Below are 24,052 nucleotides of genomic sequence, written 5' to 3'. Positions count from 1 at the left end.
GGAATCTTATTATCACTCCTGTAGCCAGTTCGAGAAACAAGGAGAGAAACGTCAGGTTATGGGGCAGCAATACTACTTGGGAGAAATGTGAAATAGGGAAGTGGGGGACTGGAGGAACAGACCCCCAAAGGGGCTATGACTCTAGTCACAGCTGGGTAATTGGAGGAGTTGGCCTAGTGAGGCTAGTAACAACCGTTTATCGAACACCAACCACGTGCTAGGTACGTGACACACAAAATCCCTCATCTTTACAAGTCATTCAAGGAAATGCCTAAGCTACATGCTTTACAGAGGAGGAAGAAGTTCACTAACAGCCCAAGCTGCTGAACAACGGGGTAGATATTGAAACCCCTAATGTGGATTCCAAACCCTATGATGGTGTTTTTGTTTTTTGAAAGCCAGGATTTGAACTCAGGCCTGACCACAAAATCCACATACTGCTGCCGCCACACCCCACTCCGAGCCCCCCACCCCCGCGCTATTCAGTTCAGCAGCGAGGACAAGCCGTTCTTTGACTACAGCTGCCCATGTGTTTCCGACCACATAAAGGCAACCAGAGTCACAGAGGTACAAGTCACCCTGTTGTGGGCGATCTGACAATGCGACCCCAGTATATTATTTGGTAGGCTATTCTGGCATTGGTGATGCTCTGTGTGAAAAGGCAATATTCTCTAATCCTAATGTTACTGACATGCAGAGGGAGGGAACCATTATGCACCTGTAGGAATCTGAGGGATTAAAAACATGTTCAAGGGACAATAATACAGTTGGAAAAAATAAGTTCAAAATCAGTGTTTCCCCAACACTGCATCATGGGAACAGTGTTGCTAATTACCACTGAAGAGATCGATCTCTGTGAATGGCCCCATGGAAAATAAAATACTACAGTTAACTAAGATATTAAATTGAAATCACTCTGATTCTGAAACTGCATACTGTAGTGAAATGTCACTTGTTTCTCATAAATTTGTAGAAATAAATGTTGCAACAAACACCAATACTGTGCTCCATTAACCTTTGTGGGTTTTATTTTTCCTTCCAAATGAGTTTGTATTTTTAACATTTGCCACAGACAGAGGAAAGTCTGAAACATTCTGGTGCCAGTCTTGGAACAGTTCACCTTCTAACAGTCTTTGTGGATGTGACCACGCACAGCTAAAACAGTACTTTGCCATTTTCCTTTTTTTCTCATTTTTGAAAGTAGTCGATAGCCACTTTCTTTCTTTTTCCCCTCTCTTTCTCTCAGCTTCTTATGAAGACTCCCAGTATAAATGCAACAGGTGGAGTTTCCTACAAATATACAAACTGAAAGAAAAGAAATATTATGGTTGGCTACTCAAGAGTTTCCTGAAACGAAAACATACCTGGACATTTATCATGGTCAGAGAGCATCTAAGTCAATCAAAAGGGAGCAGAGGACACTGAACTTGCCACACTTACTGCGACCTTAGGGTGCAGAAGGCACTTTGCTCTGACGGGTGACCCCTGCCGCCCATACCTTGTATCTATCCATTGGGTCTTCTTGTTGCAGCTGACTCTCTCGCATTGTCTGATATTCTTTCTCATATTTCTTCAGTTTCTTGGTCGGTACCTGCAGAGATTAGAGAAAAAGCACGTTAGACAAGGCGATTCTTTAGGAAAACATTTTCTGATGTGTTTCCCACTTAAGTCTCTGGCATTCTAATGGAGCACACCCAACTCAAAGGAGAGGGGGAAGAAGTCTAGACTCTAGAGCAAGAATCTGCAACCTTTTTCTGTAAAGGTCCAGATAGTGTATTTTAGGCTTGGTGGGCCACATAGTCTAGGTCACGGCTTCCCTACTCTGTTGTTACTGCACAAAAAGCTGCCACAAGTGACACATAAACAAATCAGAGTGGCTGTGTTCCAACAACACTTTATTTACAAACATGGGCTACAGTCCGTCCATTTCTGTTCTGCAATATTGTTACGTCACAACTTTTCTTGTAAATGTATCAAACAGTCCTATTAACTCTAAATACTTTTAAGTAACATTCATTCATAGCCTTCTACCAGGTTAAAAATGAAAATTATTTTATAAAAATAAAAAAACTGAGCAACAAAAACATACTTAAATAGTCAATATACCACCCAGCGAGAAAGAAGATTCTAAAGTGTGTCACCGAAAACTCCCAAGAAATAACAGAATCATTGTGCTGTAATGAGATAATAGAAAATCATCGAAACGACTCATCTATTTCTTGCTAAAATTGTGTCATCTTTAAAAGACAGTAGTCTGTTTACTGGAAAAAGACTAGATCTTACAGAATCTTCAAATTCTAAAAATAAATAAACTTAACATAGTATAAAGGTCATAGAATTTGGCACTAGATGGATCAAAGTCTGAATGCCTACCTTTTTTATTATTAACTATGAAACCTCTTGGCAAACAGGTATTTAACTTACTCTCTTAGCCTGAATTTCTTCATCTGTAACATGCCAGGCAAATACATTTCTCCTTCAAAATGTCTGTCAGGAGAATTAAGTGCTGTAACACAGGCAAAGTATCTAAAATATTGTGTGGTTCCTGGATATTTATTATTATTATTATTATTATTATTATTATTTTTAATGTTTATTTATTTTTGAGAGAGACAGAGACAGAGTATGAGTAGGGGCAGGGCAGGGACAGAGAGAGAGGGAGACATAGAATCCGAAGCGGGCTCCAGGCTCTGCACTGTCAGTACAGAGCCCGACGGGGGCTTGAACTCATGAACCGTGAGATCATGACCTGGGCTGAGGTCAGATGCTTAACTGACTGAACTACCCAGGTGCCCCAGTTCCTGGATATTTTTTTTAATCGTTTTTTTAAAGTATTCAATAAAATTAACGTATTATAACCTCTTATATTCCATATAACAGATGAAGTCTACTTTTAGGCTTTCCTTGAACAATCAAAATGATAGAATTCCTTTCAACATCAAAATCTTTATTCAATGTTTAGGTCTTCAAGTAAGTGACTTGAGAGGAAGAAAAGGTTTGCCTAATTTTTTTTAAAGATAATGAATGTGTTATTTTTCTAGATTCTTAGGAACTTGAAGGCAGGGATGTGCGTTGATGCTCCTCAGTAACTGTCATGACACCTACTTAAGTCACTGTGTCATGATACCCATTTAAGACATTGGCCCAGACGAGGCTCTCTCAATAGAGTGTTTCTCGTCAAGTTCAAAATATGGTATTTAAAAAACATGTAATTAGTGTGTGAGAATCTGGCCAGAGAATGTGTTAAATACAAAGCAGAGACGCCATGTGTCCAGCCCCATCTTACTCTAATTCTTCTGTTCCATCCAGGAGCACTCTGAAATACTGGAATTACCTGCTTCTTACCACACCTGGGAAGTTGCACAAACTCAGTCCAAATTTGAGACAGTGGATTATCATAATTCAACAACCACATGATGACAATATTCATCTGGCTGATGGGGGAATATCTCCCCAGTCGAGCAAGAAGTAAGGACATTTTTCAGGGTGTCACTGAATCGCAAAACCACTGCTGGCAAGTGTCAGGAGACACTGATTTTGTCTTACTCCATCTCCAGAGACCTTCAACAGTCCACCCGACCAACCAGAGTGCAAAAGAGAGGGAAGCACCACCTGCCGGCCGTGTGGCCTCAAGCGCATCAGACAAACCAGGAAAACATACATGGTCGTGTGCCAACAAAACAGCAGCAACAACATGATTTTTTTCTTGACTTTAATAGGGAGCCTCCATTTCCTCTAGGTTTCTTTCCCCTGTGTGCTATTAATCATACACTCCAAAACCCAAAACCAGCCTCTTAAAATGAACTGGCAAATCTCCAGCACTGGTAGCCCTGGAGCCGAGGCAAAAGGGAAGAAGAAGGTCTCAGAGCTTCAAGCAGGGACAGGTGTTTCGGGCATTCCCGGGAGCAGGCTCAAGGGGAGAAGGGAGTTCTGTAAGGAGGGTGCTTCCTCCCGAGGCCATTTACCTTCAAGATGGGAAGTAAGTCAGGATTTCTGCAACTGAACAGCAGTCCTATGCGGAAGTATTTCCCAGCCGGTTCTACGATGGATCCAGTCACCAATGACTGGATGCCACATTGCAAGCGTGCTTCAAAGAGCATTTCTTCTAAAACCATATTTCTCAAATTCCAAGTGCTACAGAATTTTTTTTCATGTAAAAAAGTATCCCTTTAAAAGTCAATCTTGCTACTTATGTTAAAAGGTTCATTTCAATGTGAAATTTTTTAAAAAATGCATTAAACGCCCTCAATAAGCTCATCCTTGCCCATCTGGCTGAGATTCTAAGATGTCTGGCTTCATCGAGTTCAGGGAAACAGAGCAGGTTCCCAGAACAATATGTTGCTAGGAAACCTTCCAAGCTTATTTATCTTGTGCTGCGGGGTGATACTGAGCATCCACCTGTGATTGGCACAAAATGAAAGAGGGGAGGGGGCAGGAGGAAGGTGAGCTGATATGAAACTGTTATTTACGAGATAATCAAAGAACACAGCCTGTCACAGTTTTTTCAAACTGCATTTCAGGACAAAATTGATTTTATTTTAGGGAATATAATATTGAGCTTGAAGGTTTTCTTAGCAGAGAAAGGAATAATACCTCCTTAATATGTAGTTTTAATTGAAAGAACAGAAAGTCATCAAGAATTACCAGATGTGAAACAACTTATTATCTCAAGAGTGGTAGAGGTATCTCTCCCCTTGTTAAATGTTTTTAATATAAGTGTGCACTTGAAGAATCATCAATCCTTTTAAGTTTTTGAGTTTATTTATTTATTTTGAGAGAGAGAGAGAGACAGAGGGAGAAAGAGAGAGAATCCCAAGCAGGCTCTGCACTGTCAGCACACAGCCCGATGTGGGGCTCAAACCCACAAACTGTGAGATCATGACCTGGGCCGAAGTCGGACACTTAACTGACTGAGCCACCCAGGCACTCTGAATCACCAATCCTTTTAAATGTCTACCTAATTTGGGAGACTTCTTTCACCAACTGTTCATCTTCTACCTAACACTCCCTATTTGTCTAAGTTCAGGAAATGTCCTCAAAAAATCCACAATTGTTTGATAAGAGCAATGATAAAAGTATTCACCAGTTCAAAATGGTGTTTATTAAAAACAAACAACCTTCGAATAGAAAAACCCTGGGCAAGACAATCTCTCACAAGTATGACAGCGATCATTGAAATAATCAGCCAAGGCCTGACATTTTGGACTTAACAACTAAATTTGGGGAAGTAAGCATTTAAAACAGAACCCTTGTTTTAATCTTATGAATAGTACATGACATTTAGATATATTTCATGATATATTTAACCCTGACATTTAAATTTATAACATAACCATTTACATAGAATTAGGAATTTGGACGTGGAAGGACCTTTGGAGACCGTCTGGCTGGTATAATCCCCACCTTCAGGATGAGGAAAGTGAAGCCATGTGGCTGAGAAGGCTGGACAGACCCAGCTGGTTGTGGCAGAGCAACTGGAATCTGGGCGGGTCTCCCGTCTCTCTGGCCTATAGTCTCTTCTGCTATTGGGCTGTCAGGGGAAGTGTATTTCCCAAACTTTAGTCATTTGAATGCCATTTTCATTATTTTTGCCATGTCCAAGCACATTTTCTACTATGTTTTCCTTAAATCAACTAATTTGCTTACATAAATTTATTTTACAAGAAAAATATTTTGGGAGCAAGAGTCAATATAGACAACTATGATAGACAAAAAAAATGGCCTCCCAAAGAAGTCTGCACCCTGATCCCCAGAACCTAGGAATATGCTACCTTAACATGGCAAAATAGATTTTGTAGATGTAATTGAGGTCAAGGATCTTGGCTTGGGGAGATTATCTTGGACTTTCTGGATGGACTGAATGGAATCGTACAAAGTCATTAAAAGAGGAGAACTTTTCCAGACTTCAATCAGAGGAGATGCGACTATTGCAGAAAAGCCAAAGAAATTCAATATTGCTGGCTTTGAAGATGGAGGAAGAGGTCCCTGAGTGAAGGAATGGGGGCCTCTGGAAGCCTCTGGAAGCTAGAAAAGGCAAAGAGAGCCTTCAGAAAGGATTGCAGCGCCTTTGACACCTTGATCTTAGCCTAGTGAGACCCTGTCAGACTTTTAACCTACAGAACTGTAAAATCCTAAGTTGTACTCTTTAAAGTCTCTAAATTAGGTGACAGTAGGAGACCAATACAACATATTATAAGTCGTAACCACTATCGACTGAGCTACCACGTGTTTATAAACAAAACTCAGTTGAAAGTTTTTATTTACACTTTTGCTGAAAGCAAGATAAAAACTTCCCTGCCCTCTTCATTTTAGAACCAATTGCAAATTATGTCAACATAAAATAAACCATATACTGTTAGCTCCTGTGTTACAAGTATCAGAATAGCAGTAAGCAAAAGATAAAAACAACTCCACCCCAGACCAATGTGTAGACTCGTTCAGTCCTTTCCTGCCTTCTCCTGCTCACCACTGATGGCAACTAGTTGTGGTATTTCTTAAATCTCAGTTTTTGCTAAGGATCTGTACAATGCCTGCTATTTCCTATTACATTTTATCATATTCCATTTTTTAAATGCCTGTTCAGACCTTCTAAAATGATTTCATGAACAGCAGTTTGAAGGACATGCACTAAATCAAGGGGCCTTTTTCATCTCTTCCTCTGATGATCACACTAAATCACTGGAGAGGCTTTATTAACTCCTGTCCTGGTCACCAATGCAGTCACCTGCCATTTACTGATGAAAATGGGTTCTATTCAGCTGTTATCAGGAAATATACAGAAAAGAGCTTTATGAACTTAAGGGAAAGGGGGTGGTAAGGGAATGGTGGGGGAGTGCTCCATGGTGACCTTCGATAACCAGGAAGAAGAAAATACAATAGTTACTAATTTGCTTTATTCTTTCAATGTTCATCATGCTGGCCTCAGTTAGAGATGTAGGAGAGGAAGACTAAAGAACATGTTCAACTTTCTTTTCCCATGCTCTCCCTCTTCTTTTCATCTAAAGCATATATATTTTTTAAGTGCTTATTTATTCATTTTGACAGAGAAAGAGCGTGAGTAGAGGAGGGGCAGACAGAGAGGGAGAGAGAGGATCCCACGCAGGCTCTGCACCATCAGCCCAACTTGGGGCTCAATCTCACAAACAATGAAATCATGACCTGAGCTGAAATCAAGAGTCAGACACTTAGCCGACTGTGCCACCCAGGCACCCCCTAAAGCATATATTTCTTATTTTTATGTATGACTCTAATAGAATTAAAATATGTGCATATATATATAGATTTATAATTTTTTGTTGTATGTCAATTAATTTAATTTTTTTAAAGCTTATTTATTTTGAGAAAGAGAGAGAGAGTGTGTACGTGAGTGGGAGAGGGACAGAGAGAGAGAGGGAAAGAGAGAGATTCCCAAGCAGGCTCTGCACCGGCAGCACTGAGCCTGATGCGGGGCTCAAACTCATGAACCATGAGATCATGACCTGAGCCGAAACCAAGAATTTGACACTTAACTGACTGAGCCACCCAGGTGACCCATATATCAACTAGTTTTAGATGAACTTGACTTAATAATCTTTATCTCACTAATCACACTTAGCTGGGCTATTGCCTTATTTTTACTTTTATTACATTATTTTGAGTACTCCTTATTAATACTTAAATTTCACGTGCATTAGTTATTTTTTTGAAAAATTTTAATAATATTTTAAAAGCTTATTTATTTTGAGAGAGAGAGAGAGCATGAGTGGTAGAAGGGCAGAGAGAGAAAGGGAGAGAATCTTAAGCAGGCCCCACGCCCAGTGTGGAGCCCAATGCAGGGCTCAATCTCACAAACCAGGAGATCATGACCTGAATTGAAATCAAGACAGTCACTTAACCAACTGAGCCACCCAGGCACCCCAATTTTTTTTAATGTTTATTTTTGAGAGAGAGAGAAAAAGAGTGAGCAAGCTGGGGAGGGGCAGAAAGAGAAGGAGATAGAGACTCCCTAGCAGGCTCCACACTATCAGCACAGCCTGACGTGGGGCTCAAACCCACAAACCATTTGATCATGACCTGAGCCAAAGACAGGCACTCAACCCATTGAGCCACCCAGGTGCCCCAACATTAGTTATTTTTAATAAAACATACTTCTTCTCTTACACACATGATCTTGTTGGATCTCCTAATTATCAAATGTGCTCTTTATACATTAAGGAGTTTAGGAGTCCTAAAACAACACAGATCTTAAAGTCTGAATTGTAAATAATGGAATAATAGAACTTTTCTTTTTAATGTTTTATTTATTTTTGAGACAGAGTGAGACAGAGCATGAATGGGGAAGGGACAGAGAGACAGGGAGACACAGAATCCCAAGCAGGCTCCAGGCTCTGAGCTGTCAGCACAGAGCCCGACGCGGGGCTCAAACCCACGAACTGTGAGATCGTGACCTGAGGCGGAGTTGGACACTCAACTGACTGAGCCACCCAGGCGCCCCACTAGAACTCTTAAGTAACAAACTTGAAGCACACCCATCACATTAACCTAAGGGAAACTCACACACAGAAAAGAGAAAGAGACACAACACAGCAGATTGTATGTGTGGAGAATTTCAACCTGGTCTACACTCTGCAAGGTACATGGCATGGTTTCTGGCACAGGCTGATCTTATGCAATTGTGCATCAGTTTTGTGAAAAGTTGATTCCCAATTTAAGTAGAGAAAAGAATCTAGGAGCTACTAGTGTTTCTCGAGGTAGGAGTACTATTGTCATTTTGGGTGGAATGATTTTGGGTTGTATTAGATTCCACTTCCCGTTTCTGAGCCCTGAGTGTCCTTGGCCCATTTAGATGTCACCTATCAAATGCTGGTAGTTTCCTCCAGTCATTGTTACAATTAGGATGTCCAATACAGCTTTCCGAACAGGGAGGGGAGGACACTCGGTAATGGGAGGCACAAAGGGTAGACACTTGAGAAAAAGTGGGTTTTGTGCTGAAGGGCTCTGACTGTGCTTCGGGAAAGCCAAGGGGAGGCCTGGACTGGCACTCGAGGTAGTCAGCACTGCATTTGTGCATTCTGACGTCCGCATCCTTCCGCTCTGTTTTTGATTGGCAGTAACCGGCACTCAGAGAAACATGGAGTGTCTGCATGTCAAAGAATTCCCTAACGTTTTTAAAGCTATAATTTAGAAAATTATATATTTAAGCCTCTCAACAACTCTGTGAGGTATTATTTAGATTTTACAAATAAGGGAATTGAAGAGAGGTAACTTTCCCAAGATCAAACAGCTGGTAAACGGAGAGTCCGAGTGGGGATCTAGGCCATCTACCTCCAGATTCTGCCCTCTTCAACCACTTTGCTCTACTGCCCGGGACCAATGAAGGCAAATCTCCTCAAGAAGCTGACAGTCTTGGTGCACCTGGATGGCTCAGTCGGTTAAGTGTCCGACTCTGGCTCAGGTCATGATCTCACAGTTTGTGGGTTCGAGCCCCACGTCGGGCTCTGTGCTGACAGCTCAGAGCCTGGAGCCTGTTTCAGATTCTGTGTCTCCCTCTCTCTCTCTCTCTCTCTCTCTCTCTCTCTCTCTCTGTCCCTCCCCAGCTCGTGCTCTCTCTCTCAAAAATAAATAAACACTAAAAAAAAAGCTGAAAGTCTTGATGTAGTGCCAAGTAAGTGTCTAATTACCATATAGTTTTGCAAGTGCAATAAAAGGCATATAAGTACATATGTTCATAAAAGATACAAGGGTGATCAAGAAGAAATTCTTTTGGGGGGAGGGGAAGGCACACTCCAGTGAGGAGGATTTTCATTATGACTGGTTTATGTAAGCGTTCCCGACCAATTAAAAAACAGCATTTCCCCTGTGCTAAATTTTAACAATGGGTTAGTCACTTGTCAGATGTATTATTCAAAGCTTGATGAATCTGCTTCTCTATTTCAAAGATGAAAGACACAAAAATATTTATTAATGGATGCAAATACTGGCACAGTAAGCCACTATTTAAATAAAAAGTCTGCTAGGATCTCTTTAATATTTTCCTGGCTGGTCAGGAGTCTGAGTGCCTAAAAATCAATAAGCCAAAGGTACTAGAAATTATGTATCACTCTTGCTCACTTCAGATAATTTCTTAGGATACATATAAATGATCCCATTTAATACATTAATCATTAGAGAGAGAAACAAATAGATAACTATGGTAGCATATTTCTTGGTGACCTGGGGTACAGGGGGCTGAGAATTTCTAATTCAGAGTTAGTTCTGCAAGGACCCGTCAAAATCTGGAGAGAAAGTGGATCAGTGGCGATCAGAATTCTAGCAGTTTGCAGTGGCCTAAATTCCTGGGAAGAAATAGATGGGAAGGAGTCAAGAGAAGAGGGCCATGTCCTGTGAGGCTTCACTTAATCCTCTTCACAGTGTTCAGCAAATGAAGCTACTTTGAGTCTTGTTGAGCTTTTAAGCACTAGGATGAAGGGGAAACATAGTCAATGACATTTTTACCCCACAGGATTGGTGGGGGGAACCTTCAGAGAACATAAGAGCCTATAAATGATTACTACTTGTATTCTTTGTTTTTTAAAGATTTATTTATTTTTGAGAGACAGATCGCAAGGAGGGAAGGGGCAGAAAGAGAGGGGGACAGAAGATCCGCAGCAGGCTCTGTGCTGACTGCAGCAAGCCCGAGCGGGGCTCAAACTCACAAACTGTGACACCATGACCTGGGCCGAAGTCGGACGCTCAACTGACTGAGCCACCCAGGCGCCCCAACTGTATTATTCATTTATTAAGGTACATTTAACAGATAACATTATTAGTTTCACATGTACGATATGAGGATTCAAGATTTGTATATACTACAAAATGATCACAGCAAGTCTAATTAACATCCGTCTCCATACATAGTTATAAGAATTATTTTTATGTGATGAGAACTTGTAAGATCTACTCTCTTAGCAGCTTTCAGATGAGCATTAGAGTATTATTAACTATAGTCACCATGCTGTACATTACATCCCTAGAACTTCTTTATTTTATAACTGGAAGTTCGTACTTTGTGACCCCTTTTACCCATTTCATCTCCCGCCTCTGGCAATCTGTATTCTAGGAAGGAATACAATGGTTTAAGGCAGTGGAGACAAGGAAAGTACTTATCTCTTGTAACTCTGACAGAGCTCCCAAGGCTTACAGACACCAAACTACGTGGCATTCTTTTCCTGAGTGCCGCACTGCTGTCATCTCATCTGGCGTGTTCAGCTTTCCAATCACTCAAGTCTAATGGTGCACACACCTGTGACAGGTTCCTGGACTCATTAATGAATAATTGTATGATGTGAGTCACTATCCAACATTCATGGCTCACTCCTGAATGTAGCGTGCTCATCAAAGTATCTATGAAAGCTTTTGAAATATCCATTTCTACTTTCTTTACTACATTCTTATACAAGCTGCCTGTTCCCAATGTTATAGCAACTTTAAGAAACCGTGACATTTTCTTTTTCAGATTTTTTTTCTATTTACACCCAAATTAGTTAGCATATGGTGCAACAATGATTTCAGGAGTAGATTCCTTCATGCCCCTTACCCATTTAGCCCATCCCCTCTCACAACCCCTCCAGCAACCCTCAGTTTGTTCTCCATATTTATGAGTCTCTTCTGTTTTGTCTCCCTCCCTGTTTTTATCTTATTTTTGTTTCCCTTCCCTTATGTTCATCTGTTTTGTCTCTGAAAGTCCTCATGAGTGAAGTCATAGGATTTTTGTCTTTCTCTAATTTCACTTAGCATAATACCCTCCGGTTCCATCCACGTAGTTGCAAATGGCAAGATTTCATTCTTTTTGATTGCCGAGGAATACTCCATTGTATATATACCACATCTTCTTTATCCATTCATCCATCGATGGACATTTGGGCTCTTTCCATACTTTGGCTATTGTTGACAGTGCTGCTATAAACTTTGGGGTGCATGTGTCCCTTCGAAACAGCACACCTGTATCCCGTGGATAAATGCCTAGTAGTGCCATTGCTGGGTCGTAGGGTAGTTCTATTTTTAGTTTTTTGAGGAATCTCTACACTGTTTTCCAGAGTGGCTGCACCAGCTTGCATTCCCAGAAACCGTGGCATTTTATAGAAAATGCTTGTCTGTTCTTTTTCTTTTTTAAGTTTATTTATTTTGAGAGAGAGAGAGAAAGAAAGAGACAAAGAGTACACAAGCATGAGTGGAAGAGGGGCAGAGAGAGAGGGGAAGAGAGAGAATTGCAAGCAGGCTCCAAGCCACCAGTGCAGAGCCAGACTTAGGGCTCTATCTCACAAACTGTGAGACCATGACCTGAGCCAAGAGCAAGAGTCAGACAACTAACTGACAGCCACCCAGGTACCCCTTGTCTGTTCATTTCTAATTCCTTGTCTCTAGTCCTATGAATCTAATCTTGCATACTATTTTTATGGAACTCCTCTGTCCATAAAAAGCTCGAGCCTTCCTATCAATAGATAATATCCGGAGGTAATTTATTTACTATCATATGTTGACAGCTCTTCTTTTATAGTTTCCAGCCCAGGACTTCTACTGAGCTCAACCTACATATCCAACTGCTAACTTCCCATCATCTTTTGGATATTTCACATAAGAAACATTTAAACTGGACTTCATCACCCACTCTCTACGCCCAACCAGTTCTCCCACTGTTCATCTTCCATCCAGACGCTTGAGCCAGAAACCCAGCAGTGACCCCTCTCCCACTGAGGATCATGAAATCACTCACTAGATTCTACAGAACATGCCTCCAAATGTCTCCTAGTTTGTCTTCTTCTCTTGAACCTCAATGACACTGCCCTAGTTTAACCCATAACCTCCTCTCATCACTGCAATAACCTCCCAAGTGGTCTCCCTGGATTTGTCCTTGCTCTGCTCCAAACCTATTCCATAAGATAGCCAACCTTTTTTTTTCAGAATGCAAATCTGTTGTCATTCCTCTACCTAAATTTTTCAAATGCTTCCTGTTGCATTTAGGATAAAGAAAGGAATACTTGACATAGCTCTGCTGATCATATAGGATCTGGTCTCTATCTACTTTCCCCCCCCTCTGCCTATGCCTGTATTTTGCAAAAGTGGGGCTCCCATCCCAGGGAGCACATGAAAGTATATAAGTAGATGCAAAAGGCAATTATTCAAACTTCTAGTTCTGTTTTCTAACCTTATTTTTTTAATTTTTATTTTTTAACCTCATCTTTTAAAAATATCTATTTTTGTGCCTATTTTATTAAAGTACACATTAATTTATTTAAAAAGTGAAGAGACATATATTGGAAGTATGTGCTTAAATTACTTTTACCAACAGGGTTGCATAATCCAAAGAATTTAGGGGTCACCAGTCTCTGTTCCAGCCACACTGGACTTCTTTTACTTCCTTCTGCACGTATTCTGTCCTATCTCAGATTTTTAGGATGCCATTGCTTCTGCTGGGATGGATTCAGCATACTCACCCCAAGATTCTAATTGAAAGGTCTAAGGTATGGTTAGGCACCTCCTATTTTATGAAGCTCATGCAATTCTGCCATACTGTGTTATCCATTTGAAAACCACTGGATTAAAATATCAAGTGCTAAGGGAATGGGGGACAAGCTACAGAGGCTTTTAATGAACTGGCCTGAGAATATGACCACCAACTTCTAAAGAAATATCCATTCTGTGTTTCAAACAACCAATTTATAAATAAGCTTTAGGACAGAATAAATTTGTAAGATTAGGAAGGACTATTTTTAATGTTCTAAAATATTTCAAGAATCTATTACATAAACAGTTTGGCTACAAGGACAAAGTCAAGTTTTGAAAAGGGAATAACCAGGGGCTCCTGGGTGGCTCAGTCGGTTAAGCGTCTGACTTCGGCTCAGGTCATGATCTCATGGTTTGTGAGTTTGAGCCCTGTGTCAGACTCTGAGCTTGCCTGGAGCCTGCTTTGGATTCTGTCTCCCTCTCTCTCTGCCCTTCCCTTGCTCATACTCTGTCTCTCTGTCTCTCAAACATAAATGAACATTTTTAAAAAATTAAAAAATAAATAAACAAAAAGAGAAAAACCACGCACTTCAAGAATAAATATGTAAGCAACAGAATTATATGTAAGGTGGTTTAGGGTTGAACAGGCTTACATTTGAAATCCCTCTCTGTTGAATACTATGTAATTTTAGAAGCAAATCATTTAAACCTCTTATTCAGAGCTCCCATCATTTATGTTTTAAAAAGGGGGTAACACAAATCACACTACTATAACCATGTCCTTTTATTGAGCACAATAATGCATGCCTTGGCCCTGGCCAGAGCACTTCACATATTTTGTGTTCCCTAAGCCTCACAAAGCCCCAAAATGGGTTAACTGTACCCATTCTACACAATGAGGAAGACTAAGTAATATGAAGAGGGACCATAATAACAACTGACCCAACAGGTCTTTTGACACCAACGTCAAGCCTTACTTGTCACATGCCTGTCATCTACACTGCCCGTCATGTTTCCGGCACACGCAGCTCTCAAATCCAGGGCCTTTGCTAAGCCTCATCAGTAGCCTGCTGCAACGGACCAAGCTAATCAGCTGCAGGATGGTGGAGATACTATTTTATATAAACACCTGACTAGGAGATAATGAACCTAAGACATCTGCCATATTACCTAGCATCGAGTAGGGGAGCTCAGAAAAGTATAAACATCTTCAACCTGAATTTTCTGGACAAGCCAGAAAAAAGAGAAGGTCAAATGGACCCCAGGGTGGTTGAAACAGGAATTTAACTCTGGGAGAAGTCTGCGTAGAATTTCATAAAGTCTCAGGAGGGGGAAGATTGAAATCATGTATTTTTCTCCTCTCTCAGCTATCTGAAAAAAAGTACTGAGGCATAAACCACCCAGGAGATTTACAGCATAAAGCAAATTACCTTAAGGTATTGGAATCAGTCAACACTTAGATGGAACATTTTGGGGAGCCTATAGCTTCATTGAGAATGCTTTTCTTCTCTGTGTATTATTTCTTGTATTTCTTTCTTTCTGTTCCCACTGCTTCACATCCTGATTTGTACAAAAAAATGCCAGGTTCCTTTCTTCACCCACACGCCACAGCTGCAGCTGGTTCACTAGCAACTAGCACTCCTTCTGCTGGATTTTAAATCTATTTTTCTCAGATTCCTTGCACTTGAAGGAGAGAGAAAAAAAAGAGACACTTTTGCCCGTTTTTCTTTTAAGTAATAAGAATTCTTATCTCACTATATCCTCAACTTTAGATTGAGTTATAAAAATTCTATTTTTCTCTTTGTGAAAATTAAGAAGCGGGCATATGCTAAGTTGGTGTACCAAAATGGATGGTGGTATTTCTTTTATTTTGGGGGAAAGTGCTCAACATCCTCTGTAATGTCTCAAGTAAAATTCTACTTCTGAGTAAGGCTTTGGCTGGAGATTGATCACTTAAAATTTTTATTATAGAGTTTAGAAAATAACAGAATGACCATCAAGTGCTAAAACTTAAGACTGTAAGATGGCAGGTAACGTGCTAAATCTGGTTACATGTTGAATGGTGTTGGTCTGAGTCCAGGGAGTAGATTAACCAGATGTAGTCCCAAAACTGGGCCGCAGAAAGCCGATCCAGGTATTCATTCAAAGAGAGCTAATTAAGCTTATTTAAAATTAGACAATGATACAGAGGAGAAGGAATGGTGGGGGAGCCAAGCAGGACACTGTTCTTTATTACCATCAAATGCTACATTCATTATAATAACACTGACCCTGGCACCACTGAATGCTAAGGAATCTGAAACAGTACTTTTATGTCAGGTTGTCATTGGCAAATGGAACAAAAGTAAATACGTATCTCTTGCTAAAAGTACTCTTAATGGGTGGAAGACCAGGGACATTTATGCTAGAAGACATTTCATTCAAGACTAATATGCTAAGACAATCTGAGTACTTCTGTCTTTAGAAAGATTCAACCTTAATATACCAGGCTGAGAAGGACAAACAGTGGAAAAGAGTGAGAAAGGGGAGCCTTCTCTGTATTCGTGTACCTTTAAAGGCAGTAAGGAAATTGGTTAATTGGCATCAGCAGAGTATCAACCTGCATGATTGCACTGCCATTTTTATACATCCCTTTTTAAGATGGGAAGGAAAACTTATACCTAGTCTGCATTTTTAAAAATCACCCATTCATCCACTCATTCACTCATTCAACAAATACTTTTTTTTTTTTTTTTTAATTTTTTTCTTTCAACGTTTATTTATTTTTGGGACAGAGAGAGACAGAGCATGAACGGGGGAGGGGCAGAGAGAGAGAGGGAGACACAGAATCAGAAACAGGCTCCAGGCTCTGAGCCATCGGCCCAGAGCCTGACGCGGGGCTCGAACTCCCGGACCGCGAGATCGTGACCTGGCTGAAGTCGGACGCTTAACCGACTGCGCCACCCAGGCGCCCCAACAAATACTTCTTGACTCCCTACTGTGTAGCTGGCACAGCCATCCAGGAACAAATGCATAGTCTGTCCCCTCAAGGAGCTCAGTCTGGTGGGGAGAGAGTCTTTAAAGACGTAATCACACGATTTAAGTCGATACTGCACTTACAAAGTGGGCACCGTGAGGGAGAAGTCAAGGTGGACAGATAATAACGCACGTGGCTCTGATTTTGCTTATGTCTCTGAGGAATGACAATTAACCTGAGGAGTAAGTTAGCCAGAGAAGAGTGGGGAGAAAAAGTGCTCCCAGCAGAGGAAACAAGTAGCACAGGATGGGAAGGAACGTGAACGGCCACACAGTTTGCAGGATCAGTACAAAACAAAACCTGGGATTCCTTATGTAAAAAGTGCTAATTTCAAGACGGTAGAGCATTCCCTCTCTCATTTTTATGTTTGTTTTTTCATTTTGAGAGAGAGAGAGAGAGAGAGAGCGAGCAGAGGAGGGGCAGAGAGAGGGACAGAGAGAATCCCAAGCAGGCTCTGCGTTGTCCATGTGGCACCCCTTGTGGGGCTCAATCCCACAAATTGCAAGATCATGACCTGAGCCGAAATCACGATTCAGACACTTAACCAACTGAGCCACCCAGCCACCCCAAGATGATAGAACATTCAACCAAGCGTGGGGGCCTGTGCGACTGCGCAGGCTTCGTGCCCATGAAGCTGGCTCTGGGAAAGAGGGCTGGTTTGAGGGACCAAAGGTCAGGTGAAGCACAGTCGGGACAGAAAAGGCCAGCTGAGGCTGAAAAAGTGTGAGAGGTACACAGGCACCAACCCAAGGAACAGGGCCTCCAGGGACCAACCTCATAGATCAACCTACTCTGTCTCCTTTACAGTTCCCCAAATAGTTATTATTAAAGAACTATTGTATAAGCCAGGCTGTTATGTAAGCACTCTTCTGGGTGCTAAGAGGAAGACAAAGAAGACAGCCTTTGCTTTTAAGGAGCTTACAAATAATTCTGTAATTTAGGGTAGAATGTGGTAAGTTTCACCTAAGAGTATAAGCACCAGTTTGTGGGAGATTCAAAGCAGGAAGATTATTCACATGAGGTAAACAGACTGAAATTAGCCTTCTTCTTCTGCCTTTAGAGCGGTGATTTGGCCATGTCACTATAGAAATAGCACACACACCCAGCGCTTCCTATAAGAGGCACCAAACGCTATATGCTTTAGATGTATTAATTTACTTTAGCCCCACATGCATGAGGTAGGTGCTATTATTATCCTCACTTTAAAGAAAACACAGACCCAGAGAGATTAAACAACTTACTTGCCCAAGGTCACACAGCTAGCAAGGTGGGGATTCATTCCAATCCCGGCAGCCAAGGTCCAAACCCCTTGCTCTGAACTACTAGACCATACTACCATTTAAGTAACATTGTTTCATTTTGCTTTGCTTTAAAAATCTATGTACTGTACTTAAGCCCCTTGTATTTTTTTCTCCCTGGTCTTCTGCTGTCACTTTACCCTTTTTATCTACTCGGTTAGCCATATATGCTGCCTCAACACTGCCTAAGAGATACACAAGAAAAAGAATTTTCCTAACGATTTTTCCACCTTTACATCGAGAGTCAGAACTGGCAGGAACAGAAATGATAAATGCATTTAGCTCTGAATTTCTGAAAGGAGGTGACACAGTGCTACTTTCCTTTGCTGTTGATGACAGTCCCACACATCTTTGTACTGATTATCAAGCAGAGCAGAGATGGTTGTGGACACTTACTGACTCCCTGAGAACTGTGAACACCTAATTAATAGACTCTGGGAACCCCCAGTTTCCCCACGACCCAATGCTGGGTCTGTTCCTTAAAGAAGTGAGAAGCGCGTGTATATGCTCATTAATTCAACAAACACCTACTTTGTGCAAGACACTAGGTCAAATGCTCTCTGGGATACAAAGATACCTAGGGCACAACCCTTTCATTAAGAAATTCACAACTGGGGAGGCTGGGTGTTTCAGTTGGTTAGGCATCCAACTCTTGATTATGATCTCAATCCTGAGATTCAGACCTGTGTCAGGCTCTGGGCTCCCTGCTCACAGTGTGGAGCCTGCTTTGGATTCTCTCTCTCTCTCTCTCTCTCTCTCTCTCTCTCTCTCTCTGCCCCTCTCCTACTCTTGCTCTCAGTCTCTCTATTAAAATATAAATAAACAAGTAAGTAAGTAAGTAAAAACACAAAAACTTAAAAAGAAATTCATGACAGAGGAGACTGGCTGGCTCAGTGGGTAGAGCAACTCTTGGTCTTGTGAGCTGGAGCCCCAGGTTGGGTATAAGGATTACTTAAAATCTTAAAAAAAAAAAAAAAAAAAGAATGAATGAATGAATGAAAGAAAAGGACAGAAAAGAAGAGAAAAGAAAGAAATTCACAATAAACTTTAAAATTTGATTAATGCCGTAATGGAAATAGAAGACTCGTAGAGGAGAATGTTTTCACAAACTCTCCAGGAAACTTAGGACAGACTTTAGGGAGGAGCTGGCCTGGCCTATAAGCACTGTTCTGGGGGGAGCTTTTGCTAGTGACCATTCTCAAGTGTCAGGATCCTTCTTTTCCTTCCACCCTCCTTCCTTCCTTCCACTTTTTTTCTTTTTGGGTATCTGTAGTCTCTAAGGATTAGACACAAACAAGACCACCGGTTTCCTCCCCACTCCCTTTTACCCAGCAGGAAGCATCCTTCTTGGGAAAACAAGCCCAGAGGCTGTTCCGAGTCGGCTGCCGTTCTGCAGATGTCAGAGCGCCTGGCTCACCAGAATCTTACATGCAAAATCCATGCAAGTTTAGAGGGGCCTATACATTATTTCTAGCCAATCCAATTAAAAATTATTTGACATCCTTTATGCTAATTAGAAAACCCTCTAGTGTAGATTTAAATATAAGTGGGATAAATTTACAGTGGTTATCTCCTGATGAGGCTTTTTCCAATGCCAACCAACCCTAGACTGTATTCCCGTATCAGGGTGCTTCAAATATTAAGAGTCCAAAGTGCAGACTAAAACTAACACACATCTTATCACACTGTTGGCTGGAGTATTTTAACCCAGGTTTTATCACACTGTGTAGGCTGGAGTATTTTAATGTAAATTGCAGAAAGTAGAAGAAACAGCAGGTAGGACTGTAAGAGGTACAGAGAGGAGCAAGGTAAAGAAAACAACCCAGCTCATTATTGCTTATTTCTTTCCAAGTTCCATAAAGGATGTGGAAGGAAACTGCTGTAAGCAGAGGCACGATGCTAAAAAGCACGGGCCTCCCAACTGTGCCAATAGGCAGTTGTGCCCGCCGGGGTCAGGAGAGGCCCTTGTGTCTGGCATCTGCAGAGCGGGCTGGAGAGAAGGCACTGAAGCCAGATCATCAGGAGATCTAGGTCACCGCCAGTTGAGGGAAGCATGAACCTATTTTGGTAGTTGCTAGTTTAGTGACCATATTTTCGGGGAAAAAAATCCGCCACATGGTCTTCACAGATGTTTGTGTCCATTCTGGATGTGAGAAGCAATGTGGAAGAAGGAAGAACCTAAAATACTAAAAACGTTTTGGTTGTTTTGGTAGATTCTAGGGCTTCAAAAACAGAGTATCTGACGTTAGAACTCTCTGGAAAAGTCTTGTCCCAATAATGGGAAGAAGTCACCGAGGGGTGCTAAAACAAGGGGACAGAAGGATCTCAACTGTGTTGGTTAAGACTGTTCATCTGGAAACGGCATATCTAAGCTAAATTAGAAGGGAGGATGAAGAAAAGGAGAAAGGTGGCAATTGAAAGAATACTTAGAAAGTTCTAAAAACCGTTCAGGACAAAAGGCCTTTGTGAAGGTGACAGGAGGAAACGCACAAGAAGGTCCGTGAGAACCAGTGGAAGAGAAGTCTTTAAAGCAAGTCTTTTCAGTCATTTCAGTTAAGCCCAATGATCCCTCCCCTCCTTAAGCTTCTTTAGAATGTGTCTATACCACTCATTTAATAATCACATATGGCGGTAAGGAGCGTTTCCTGGGGTAGGAATTTTCCTGAATAGGATACCTTAAGGCAAAACAAAACAAAACAAAACAAAACCAACCAAACAAACAAAACCCTTCTTTATTTAAACTTCATATCTCCTTCTTCAACCTAACCCAGAGCTGAATACTTAAAATTAAACGCCTAAAGCCGATTTGTTCAGTTAAGCATATTCTTAATGTCTCGTGGTCCGAATGGATTTTGTTAATTAGTTAAAATATCAGAATAAAAAAGACGGATGAAGACTATGCCCATATATTTTCTTTGAGTATGGGTATTACAGGAGGTATGTGATGACACAGGGCTGATGAGTGGAGACACACAGAAATCCACTTAACATAGGATATTTTTGTTACCTAAATGAGAAGACTGTGATAACCAATTAAAAATGGCAGTTTTCCTTGATATGTTTGACAGAGCCAATAATTACCTCTGCTCTGTGGGGCAATTTCTGAAACGGTGCATAAGAATGAGACTATTTGGGAGACTTCTTATGCTAGGCGACTGGATGCTCTTCCCTAAATTGAAATTCATTTCTTTAATTGGGGGGTGGGGGAGTAGGAGAAGGATAAGAAAAAAGTAAAAAACATCCTGCATAGTGAATGCTTAACACATGGAGATTAGATAGCCATCTGACAATCATAAAAGAATTCTCTAATATCAAACTAACTCTCTAAAAATTAATTGGATCATTTTTAACGCTTAGAGTAGATCAAATGAGAATAATACGAAATTCGTCTTGGCCACACACAGGTAAAAGGAAAGACCTTAAGATTAGCTTTTTTATATGCCTGTTTAGGGTCCCTCTATTGCTGTTTACACATGAATGACTGCTCTCCAAAGCTTGGAGTAGAGTGGCATTTATGTTCCCATTTCCATGGCAACTGTGAGGAGGCAAGAAAAATAAGGTATGGGGAAATATGCATTTCAACCCTCACTTCCTTCCACCCGTCCGGCCCTCCTCATTTCCATGGGAACAGGAATAGAAAGGCCTCCAGCAGCTGAAAGTAAAAGCAGGCGCATAGACTGCAGCTGTTGGAATGTCAGCCGAGGGCCGCAAATGACAGTATACAGCAGCTGGTAAAATTTTTAAACGATGTTTTCCTTAATAAATTCCCCACTGTAATAATTTACAAGGGGGAAACTGTATAACTAGATGAGGAGGAACAAACACTCAAAGGGGTCTCTGGATTTAACATTCTGCTACCTTTCACAAGTCCAGTAGCATGTATCATTTCTTTAAAGTAATCTCTATGCCAAACGTGGGGCTTGAACCCACAACCCCGAGATCAAGAGTCGCATGCTCTACAGACTGAGCCAGCCAGGTGCCCCAGTCGGTTAAGCGTCCGACTTCAGCCAGGTCACGACCTCGCGGTCCGTGAGTTCGAGCCCCGCGTCGGGCTCTGGGCTGATGGCTCAGGGCCTGGAGCCTGCTTTTGATTCTGTGTCTCCCTCTCTCTCTGCCCCTCCCCCGTTCATGCTCTGTCTCTGTCTCAAAAATAAACATTAAAAAAAAAAATTAAAAAAAATAAAACAAATGGCTATGGCAGGAAATGCAGTGAAAAGAAGAGTGGGCCTCATCAAGTCACTGTGATGTCACAAACGTCCTCCAAGTGGTGGATGTGGAAAAAGTCACAGAGGAACGAATTCAACTGAGGGAGGAGAGAGGAAGGAGAGAAGGAGGAATTTAATTAAACTTAAAAAAAAAAAAAACAAACACAACTACTTAATGGTATTTCATTACAAGAAACCATGTGAAGATTATTAGCTACACCTAGAGTTGGAACACACCGAGCCCAAGGAACTTGCTGAGAGATGTAGACTTTTGTAAAAAATTCTACAAACTTTACATTATAGCATTTGTAAAAACATTACAGCATTTGTACAAAATTCCCTTCACACAGAGTATTGCTATTCCAATCTCCTTGGCTGAGTTCACATGGAGACACGTGCCCATGTTTCTTTAGCTACTGTCATTAAAAGGACAGGCTGGAACCTGCCTACGATGACCCATTTCCCCTCTACGTACAAGGTCTTTAGAATACACATTTAACAGGGCTTTATAGTTGGAAATCTGTGTTATAGGCTTTTAGCTTACAGGGAAATATCCTCATTAATAACTGAAATGAATGCCATCCTTTTAAGCAAATGCAAAGGTTAAAAAAGAAAAAAAATTCTTTTTGATTTACATATCCATAACTTAATTCTCTCTCTGAGGTACTTTCTCATTCTTTTTGGAGAGGTTGTTATTCCAAATTGTTCACTGTAACCTGGCTTCTACTTACACATGCCCCAGGCAAATTCAAAACCTGAACATAATCTAATACAATTCAACAGAATGGTGTCGGGAGCATTAGCCAACAAGATAAGGCGGACTATTAGCAAAGACCTTTGGGGCCTAAATGGGTCTCTTGTTCTTACCACAGTCTCCAAGGTGATATTTCCAAAACGAGATTATGAGAATGAACTACAGAGGCTCCAAGTTAGGATATCCAGTTTTCACTGGTGATTCACATAAGTCTAACTCCGTTTAGCAAGAAGCATGTATTGAGAATCCACTTATCACCTCGTACCAGGTACTGGTAATACCAACGTTTATGAAGAAGACAGAGTCTCTGTCAGATATCTGGTTTTGTAAATGAAGTATTGCTATTTTACAATTAATCTTATAAAAAAAATACACGGTTAACTCTCCTCCCCCAACCCTCACTACTATAGACCATTATTTACAAAGACAAATATGTAAGGACTAGACAAAATTAAGTCAAAATCCATATTAAGTGATTTAATTCATCTTCTGTAAATTTGAGTGGGTAGACATTTATATACCTGTTGTTTCTAGTCCAAAAAAAGTCAAAGGTATCATAACTAGGTATTTTCAAAACTGTTATTCACATGCACTCAAAACGGAGAGCCCAGAAACATGTACAAAGATTTTGTGAAAAACGGTAAAAACGCCTTTTTTGACAACAAAGAAAGTGAAAACCAGAAATTTCAATCACCTTTTAAAGATTTTTTTTTTTTCAACGTTTATTTATTTTTGGGACAGAGAGAGACAGAGCATGAACGGGGGAGGGGCAGAGAGAGAGGGAGACACAGAATCGGAAACAGGCTCCAGGCTCTGAGCCATCAGCCCAGAGCCTGACACGGGGCTCGAACTCACGGACCGCGAGATCGTGACCTGGCTGAAGTCGGACGCTTAACCGACTGCGCCACCCAGGCGCCCCATAAATATTTTTAATTCAGGTACTGTGTCAAAATTATCCTTTTTTTGCTGATCGAAAAGCTAAAGGGCCCAGAATACATCTGGCCCAGGAATCTAAACAGAGAACAGAGTTCTTGGCTAATTCCATTGAGGTGAATGAAGGTCACAACACTAAACTGACTATGCTTTGTTCTCTAGTATAAATACAGTCTTTTCTGCTGATATTTTCATGCCTTTCAAGAAAAAAAAGATTTTCTTGTCAAATTGTTTTACTCCACAACCTTATTCACTTGAAATGTAAACCTCCATGTCAAGAGAAGTCAAAATAGGTGAAGCACATATTTTCAACATTCTAGGACATGTCACAGACTTTATTCCCCACCCCCACCAGCCTTTCTGAGATATAGATGACACATAACAC

At 41.0% G+C, this 24,052-nt stretch overlaps 1 protein-coding gene across 11 annotated transcripts in view; it reads right to left on the bottom strand.

The window, feature by feature from the left end:
- RABGAP1L (RAB GTPase activating protein 1 like) overlaps window positions 1-24,052 on the bottom strand; it is a 765,564-nt gene that overhangs the window by 32,849 nt on the left and 708,663 nt on the right. For 8 of the 11 annotated variants that reach the window (XM_047840293.1, XM_047840290.1, XM_047840291.1 and 5 more), the window contains one exon: window positions 1,499-1,591. In XM_047840293.1, coding sequence (XP_047696249.1) covers window positions 1,499-1,591 — 93 coding nt within the window. Of the gene's footprint in view, window positions 1-998; window positions 1,306-1,498; window positions 1,592-3,965; window positions 4,131-24,052 lie in introns of those variants that run through there. The other 3 variants (XM_047840292.1, XM_047840300.1, XM_047840295.1) reach the window with 2 other exon arrangements.

The sequence above is a fragment of the Prionailurus viverrinus genome, chromosome F1 (assembly GCF_022837055.1).
Source record: "Prionailurus viverrinus isolate Anna chromosome F1, UM_Priviv_1.0, whole genome shotgun sequence".
NCBI classification, from domain to species: Eukaryota; Metazoa; Chordata; class Mammalia; order Carnivora; family Felidae; genus Prionailurus; species Prionailurus viverrinus.
The sequence above is the reverse complement of the archived record's forward strand: the minus strand, read 5'-3'. Positions and strand labels throughout refer to the sequence as shown.